Consider the following 8,584-nt stretch of genomic DNA (forward strand, 5'->3'; position numbering starts at 1 on the left):
ATAATAAGAAGGTTGAAAAAGATTGTACAAGTAATAACTTGTCGGTAAAAAAGGAATAAATGTCATTCATTAATGGTATACTACTCAAGTTAGGTTGCTAATTTGCAGATATAACGATACAGGCTAGAGCCAGACACTTGCAGAGAAGATCAGCAGGATAGGTTGTAATAATAACGGAGTAATCCAGAGCTGAAGTCAAACAACATGCAATGGTCAGATGGATTGTAAACAAAACATATGGATTTGGCACAAATGTAAACAGGAGACCAAGCCCATAGAGCAAACTGACCAATCGGGGAATAGGCAGAATCGGTAACCAGGATGCAAAATAAATAAATAAATAAATAAATAAAATAAAATAAAACAGATGGTAGTCAGAGAGACAGACAAGTTTCAGTATTCATGCAGCAATCATGTCAATACTTCATAAAGAATTAGAGTTTCATAAATGTTTAAATAGACAGACTAATGTCACGAATGGCCACCCTCCTAGCGTCACTGTTTCTTTAGTTTCCCTGTCATGTCTGTTTTCCTTTACTTCCTTGTTCCGTACCTTGCTTTCGTTTTCCCTTCCCCCATCTGTTCCTCTATTCCTCTCCTGTTTGAGTTTTCACTGAACATCCCATGTTCACCTATATCTGTTTAGTGCCTAATTGTTCCTGGTTATTTAAGCCCTGTGTGTTTTGTTCCTTAGATTGTCAGTTAATTTGGTAAGTTACATTTGTTCCATCGTGCTTAAGTGATACGTTGTCGTCTTCCTTGCTTTTCCGTTTGTCTAGTACGTGTTTTAGCTCCTTATTTTCTCCTTGCCCCTGTTTATTTGCCCTCCGTGTTTTATAGTTACCCTCACTTGATAAACCGCCTCCTGGATTCTGCCTCTCGCCTTGTTCTTGTTGGAAACGTTACAACTAGTAATAAGACATGTGAGAATAGTTTACCTAGATAGCAAAAAAACGACCTGGCCTAGATCCTCCGTAACTTCTGGTCTGGATCCATAAAATGGATCTGTCCCGGCAGCATAATGGGCCAATACCAGCAGGGATCAGGTTTTTGGATCTGGACCAAACACCAACCAGAGATCACAGATTTCTTTACCAATATGGCCTAAATGTGGACCAGATCCATAATGCTTAATTCAGATCTGGATCAGTTTCAAACCAAATCTGTATAATTTCCAATATAGTTATTTATATTTTAAAAAAAAAAGGAAATGTCATGTTTTACTTAAGTTTTAATGTACAATATTGTAACATTACTATAAAGTAATTTTGGACCATTTCTATTGGTACAATTGAAATGTTCACTCAAATCGGGGTTAAATTTTACATCTACCCATTCACAAAATCACTTAATTTCATGTGTTTCTTATTTTAAAGCATTGTCTATTTTCATGTATTCAGTCCATAAGATACAGTATATCACTGAGCTTCACCAACTGACATGAAATATTACCATTTTACATGAATTACGAATGTAAATGTAAAACAGAAAATGATCGGAGAAAAAAGGAGTGCACTTACCTTTTTAGAATTCCAGAAAAACAAACCACACTGATCCACACAAAGCTGTGCCCTATACAGAGAGTGATGGAGAGCGCATTTAATTTACAGTGGGCCAGGTAAGGAAAAGCTCCCTCAAGCTTACCTGCAAAGAGAAAAGGAAACATGTCAATACTGTAAGGTATACTTTAGCATTCTCCTAGGCAAGAATAGTCAAATAACTGAAATTAGATACCAGTGTAAAATCTTCCTACCTACAATGCAGCTCCATACCACAGAGAGAGAACTGTGCTGAATCACATCTCATTACATCTTTATATATATCTTTATATACACTGCCTGGATTAAACTAAGCAAATAGGTAAGAGCCTCCCATTGGATAATTACTGCATGGGTGATTATGATTCAGCTGGCAACAAGTTATTTAACCCTAACTGATGCAGTGAGTAGCTTCTCATTTGTTAAACAACCATGTTGAAAGACACATCCTGTGGTCATGGAAAAGATGTTAATCTGTTTCAGAAGGATCAAATTACTGGCATGCATCAAGCAGAGAAAACATCTAAGGAGCTTGCTGAAACTACTAAAATTGGGTTAAGAACTGTCCAACGCATTATTAAAAAGTGGAAGGACAGCGGGGAAGCATCATCTTCGAGGAAGGAATGTGGTCAGAAAAAATCTTGAATGATCGTGATTGGCGATCACTTAAACGTGTGGTGAAAACAAATTGTAGAAAAACAACAGTAGAACTTAGGGATATGTTTAATACTGAAAGTAACAGCATTTCCACACACACACAATGCGAAGGGAACTCAAGGGACTGGGTCTAAACAGCTGTGTAGCCTTAAGAAAACCACGTCAGTGAGGCTAACCGGCAAAAACTGCTTCAATTTGCTAGGGAGCATAACAATTGGACTCTGGAGCAATGGAAGAAGGTCATGTGGTCTGATAAGTCCAGATTTACCCTGTTCCAGAGAGATGCCATCATGCCTAGTGCCTACCATACAAGCCTGTGGGGGCAGTGCTATGATCTGGGGTTGCTGCAGTTGGTCAGGTCTAGGTTGAGCAACGTTATGTGCCCAAAGAATGAGGTCAGTTGACTACCTGAATATATTCCATCAATGCATTTTTTCTTCCCTGATGGCATGGGCATATTCCAAGGTGACAATGCCAGGATTCATCGGGTTCAAATTGTGAAAGAGTAGCTCAGGGAGCATGAGACATCATTTTCACAAATGGATTGGCCACCACAGAGTCCAGACCTGAACCCCATTGAGAATCTTTGGGATGTGCTGGAGAAGACTTTGTGCCATGGTTCAAATCTCCCATCATCAATACAAGATCTTGGGTAAAAATTAATGCAACTCTAGACAGAAATAAATGTTGTGACATTGCAAAAGCTTGTGGAAACGATGCCACAACGAAACTTATTTGGATTTGTGTCTATAGATTGCTGTATATCCCCATGTAAAACTCCATCAAACAGCATCTGAACCTGCTGGTACTGGCATCTCACCCATACAGAAGTACAAACCTTCAGTCCTCATCATCATAAAGTAATAAAACCAGGACTGAAGGTTTGTACTTCTAGACAAAACAGAATTCACTCTACCACACTTACATCCAAAGCAACTTACAATTATGACTGAGTACAACTTGAGCAATGGGGGGTTAAGGGTTTTGTTCAGTGGTCCAACAGGAGCAATTTGGCAGTGATGAGCCTTGAACCAACAACCTTCCAATTATAAGTCAAGTACCTTAACCACTGAGCTATTACTGCCCCAGTGAGGTGTATACTTAAAAACTATACAACTAAAATACCACACCAGTACATGTTATGAGTGATGGCGGTAAAATTTGCAGAAACCAATCAACTTGCATCCCACACATCTTGACACAAACTCCTTGGCTAGCAGAGAATGCTGCTGATTCCCCCCTCTCAAGGGTTCTTCATGGTTTAGGGAGTTTTTCCTTGCTGCTGTCACCCTTGGGTTGCTCTGGAGGCTTAGACTTGGACATGTGTAAAACTTTGACAAACTCTCTGGTCTGTCTGAGATTTTACATTGAAATATGCATTACTGCATTATTGTTATGCCTAAGCCTAAACAAAAAATATTTGGGATCTTTAAGATTTAGGTGAAAATTGCATTTTATATATAAAAAATATTGTGTGGACATTTCGCATCCGGATTCAGTACAATTAAGCACACGTGCACACACATGCTTACACCATCAGGAGGAGGAGGCTGGGATGGTGACTGTCATTTTTTATTGATTTGGTGATATGTTACATTTGATAATCTTTCAGAAAGGTATATCTGTTATACAAATAAACATGGGTGGTAAATAGAGAGACAGATAGTGAAGAACACAGTGCCAAATAAAAATCATCACACTCTCTCTCATCTTTCCAACACTACCAAAACTGTTCTGTAATGAAATAGACAGGCAAAATTACTTGACAAACTAAACTTTGACCATGTCTAGAAGGACTGAGTGTGAAAAACAAAACAAAACCCCCCCAAAAAATCTGTTGATCCCTGGTTTTGAAGAGTGCAAATGATGGAAAATAAAGTACAGGATGAGACAGAGACAGTACATCAATGTGAGGGATAAAAGACATATTGGCAACATATTGAATATGGCACATCCACACAGAATAAGCAAACAAAAAATTAAATAATTAAAATTAACATGAACATTAAAACCTTATGAAACCTGAAAGGCACATTAATCAGGTGTTATTATTTTACGTGACCACATTCAAATGTCTAGCAGGTGCTAGGTAAGATCAAATGCTCGCACGTACACGCACAGACACACCCACCCCCACTCACCCCTTGGACAGAATCCAAAGGATATCTTAAAAAAATCATTTAAAAAAAAGAACACTAACTGCTAGTAACTTAGTCATTACTACTATTCTAGTCCTGTGGACTATATTGGCTATTTGGCTTTGACACAAACATCAAAACAGAAGTAAGAAGGTCTTCTAGGGAAGCAAGTAGATACAACAGCATAAGTCACGGGAAGTTCTGCTACAACCTTTACTAATGTCTAACAGCTGGGTTGTCCCTAACCTTAAAACAAATTATAACTCTTAACTGAGCTCTAAAATCTCCCTACTTGTCCTGATATTCCCAGCAATAATGTTGAAATAGTAAAGGTCCATACTGCAAATGCTCTTCAAAGATCAATTTAAATAATTATTATAGTTACTGTAAGATATAATGAAGATATGAATACTTTTTTTCTTCTGTAACTTAAAACCCATCAACAGGCTCTTCAGGAGAGAATTCCCTCACACACAGACACACACACACACACACACACACACACACACACACACACACACACACACACACACACAGACAGACACACACAGACACACACACACAGACACACACACACAGACACACAGACACACACACAATGTCAAAGTTGAGATGTTGCAAACTGTGGCAGATTTCTCATCTTCTGTAGTGACAACAGTCCATTCACACTCCATAATGAAGTTCACATGTGAATTAAACAGCCATGCCAGCACCTCTCATTGAAATGCAGAAACCTTTCATTGCTACGACAATGGCAGTCTGAAGAAAAAAGAATCTGTAAAATAATCAGTCAAATTGGACAAGGTGAGAGCTGAGGACTGAGGTTGAGGAGAGGAATGGAGTGATAGAGAAAAGGGGATAGAAAGATGGATTGGTGACATGAGGGTGATTAGTTCCTCATGAGTTTAATTATTAATCCTCTCTCCTCTCAGTTCTGTACAGCAGCTGACTGCACTACTATTTGAAGAGCAGGCTGAGGAAGACCTGTATGCAGACAAGAAAGAGGATGATGATGTAGTCTCGTTGTGTGAGGAAGGTGGTCTCACTCAATGATTCACCTGCCACTCGACTCCTCAAAGCACAGATACTCCTGAATGTTGTCATGGAAAACCAGAGAACAAATAAATAACTAGTTAGTGATTTGACAGTGAAAGGGCAGGCAGTACTGCAGCAATGGCATGAATGTGCAGCTATAGTTTCATACCTGTTAATGTCTTCTTGGGTTTGTCTGATAGACTCCACAGTACAGTGCAGTTCTGAAAGGTCTGTGGCTTTTTTTCTTAAGCGACTGTTGTGCTTGCTTTTGTGCCCTGCAAAAGTCAAGATATTCATACTTTTCAATGTAACTTGTATGTCAGTACTGGTGTGTGACTACACAGAGTGTGTTTGTGCATACATTTGCATGAAATTGTGCTTTTTTGGACATGCATAAATGTGAATGTGCATAGATATGTGTTTTTGTGTGTGTTCCTCTGACTTTCACTGCCAGATGAGTCATGCTGGTCCGGTTCAGGAGAAGAGCCTCCACTCTCTGGACTTTTGGCCTGGTCACTCTGCTTGTGCTTACGTTTTGATCCCGCAACCTAGACAAAACACACACACACACACACACACACACACACACACACACACACAATATTCTATGTTCATCTACTCAATTGCACAGTCATTGCAAAGTTAAATTTATACACTCCTCAGATTCTGCAATTCTGTCAGTAACACTGTTAATAAGAGCACAGTGAGACATGCAAGCAGACAACATTTAGACATCACTTACAGAAAGACAACCTTGCATGCACACGCAAACGTGCGCATGCAATATTCTGTGTTCATCTACTCAACCGCAGTCATTATTAAATTTCTACACAGTCACTGTAAAATTTCAAGTTAAATTTCAATAATCCTCAGATTCTGCAATAGACTGAAATACAGTTTCAGTAAGAAACTGCTCTTACAGCAGACCAGTGAGACATGCAAGGAGGCCACACTGAGACATCACTTAGAGACAGATAGTCTCGCATGCACACACACAAAATACAGATCTCATTTAAATGGCACAACAAAATACTTTGTGCCTTTAGTGCAAAGAAACAAAGCCAACATATAACATAACAAGAAAAAGAAACAACACACTAAGTCACACAGACAGAGTAGCCAGGATTGGTCTTTTTGGTTAATGGTGATTTATTGCTTTGGTAAACGGGCTGAGCACATGACAGTGAGATGGAAGCAGATAGAACTGCATTGGTGGGTGGGGCTGAAGGAAAGGGGGTGGATCAAGAGGACATACCTGGCTCAGGTAATTGTCCCTCCGGGAACCCTGCTGGGCACTGAGACTAACTACACTGGCTGAACGTACCATAGGCGTTCTGTGGCGCACTTTAGTCTGAATACAGCCATCTTTCTCAAACTGGATCAGATCATTCAGTGGATCCCATGGACGTGTACTGAAATTTTATATATTTAAAAGAGAGAGAGAGATTATTCTTGGCATTTTGTCACTTTCATTGTTTCAGTTGAGGTCAGTATAGCATAGACTTTACAAAGAAGTTACAAAGAAGCATGCACTGCAGAGCAAACTTGTCTTATTAGTCTAACATCAAACAGCAGTGGCTTTACACTACAGAATAATCACCCTCTAATTTAAGATAATAACTTCTCTTTAGCCTATTGTACTGCACTGCCAGGTTTAACCACTAGAGGCTACAACTCACTCTGCATATCGGTAGTGCCACTCTCCTGTGGCAGTATCCTGCTCAAACAGCACCGGTTTCCACTCTTCACATTTCATCTTTCTCTCACGTGCAGACTTTCTCTGTGCCTCCTCTAGAATGAATTTCTCATTAGTCGCCTCAGTCTGATCCTTATTGTTTATAGCTCTTGTCACATGCTGCCACAACCTGGACAGAGAGAGATGCTGGTGATGAGATGAGAGTGTAGACAATTAACCCTTCAAATAGCTCATCTAATATTTCAAATGGAAACACATTAACATCATTAGAACCTACATATTCCTGTTAAAAATACTGAAATATCTGTGTTTATCATGGTATTTCTGTTTGTTACCATGTTATATATCAATGTACAAGAGAAGCATAAAACTGCTTCATTGTGACAGGATCCATGATAGTAGTCTGAACAAGTACAATATATTCAGATTATAATTCAGATCACAAGCAAGATATTCTTACTTATTCATGTGATTTCACACAATGACAATTTGTGACAAAACCTTTGACTATGTCTGATTATGTACTTTTCATATGGAAAGTGTGGTGACAGCAGTAAGAGATCAAGTTACCCACAAAGAAGAGGGTTTAAAAGTAGTAATCTTTGGCCTCTGCATAAAGGGGTTTAAGAAAAAAAAAGGATTAATTTACAAGGAAACAGTACTACTTATTGCATAGTGTTATTACCTTCAAATAGGGCTTGCGATATTGCAAATAATTACAAAGAACAATTCTCAATTATGATTTTGATTTTTTTTTGTCCTTTTCTTAAAATATAAACCTGAAAATATAAACCAATTCTAATTCAAACAGTTTTATTATAATGAACTTTGGAAAATGTAGATGTGTAACAAAGGGCAAACAAATATCCTAAATATCCTTTCAAGACACTCATAATTGTACAAGCACAACAAAACTTATCGAAAAAAGCAATGCAAGAAATGAAAGTTTGGTTTGAACTTTGAAGCTCTCACTTTGAAAAAGGTCCACACACAACATTAAACATAAAATTAAAAGTGTTTTGGTTGTAGTCTTCAATTAGCTATCAAAATACCAAAAGTCATGAGATAGGTAAATTTAATGCTACAAACAGTCCAATAAAGTCTATCACAAAAGTTAACCAGCTAAAGACTTGGTTAGACAAGTCTTGAGCTTAGGAAATGTAAAACGTTATGTTAATAGCAACATTTAAGGATACAAAAAACCAAGTAAGCCTATTGATGTAATAAAATGTGTTTAAATAGTCTAATTTAAATAAATGAGAAATATTAACAAAATACATAAAGGATAGGAGATTGTGTATGCTTATGTATGTTTCCTTGTGTACAGAGCAGAGGCCTCTGTAGGCTTCTGCAAAGGATTCTGTGTAAGGCATCTCTCCACCATGTACAGGATGGTACAAAAAACTTTATGAAAGATGAATTCAGTTAAAAAAAAGTGATGTATTCTCTAGGAATGTAATGGTACCAAGCTCTGACTGGTATAGGTAATGAAAATCAATTTACATATATTGAATAATGTA

At 38.1% G+C, this 8,584-nt stretch overlaps 1 protein-coding gene across 5 annotated transcripts in view; it reads right to left on the bottom strand.

Annotated features, from left to right (window-relative positions):
* Positions 1 to 4,861: 4,861 nt before the first annotated feature.
* Positions 4,862 to 8,584, bottom strand: part of osbpl8 (oxysterol binding protein-like 8) — a 59,453-nt gene continuing 55,730 nt past the window's right edge. For 4 of the 5 annotated variants that reach the window (XM_035520704.1, XM_035520719.1, XM_035520715.1 and 1 more), the window contains 5 exons: positions 7,048 to 7,233; positions 6,624 to 6,780; positions 5,811 to 5,916; positions 5,538 to 5,643; positions 4,862 to 5,423 (listed from right to left, as the gene is read on the bottom strand). In XM_035520704.1, the coding sequence (XP_035376597.1) occupies positions 5,291 to 5,423; positions 5,538 to 5,643; positions 5,811 to 5,916; positions 6,624 to 6,780; positions 7,048 to 7,233 (688 nt within the window). In that variant the 3' untranslated portion in view covers positions 4,862 to 5,290. The remainder of the gene's footprint in view (positions 5,424 to 5,537; positions 5,644 to 5,810; positions 5,917 to 6,623; positions 6,781 to 7,047; positions 7,234 to 8,584) is intronic. The other variant, XM_035520705.1, reaches the window with a different exon arrangement.

Source organism: Electrophorus electricus, chromosome 2 (genome assembly GCF_013358815.1).
Source record: "Electrophorus electricus isolate fEleEle1 chromosome 2, fEleEle1.pri, whole genome shotgun sequence".
Taxonomy (NCBI): domain Eukaryota; kingdom Metazoa; phylum Chordata; class Actinopteri; order Gymnotiformes; family Gymnotidae; genus Electrophorus; species Electrophorus electricus.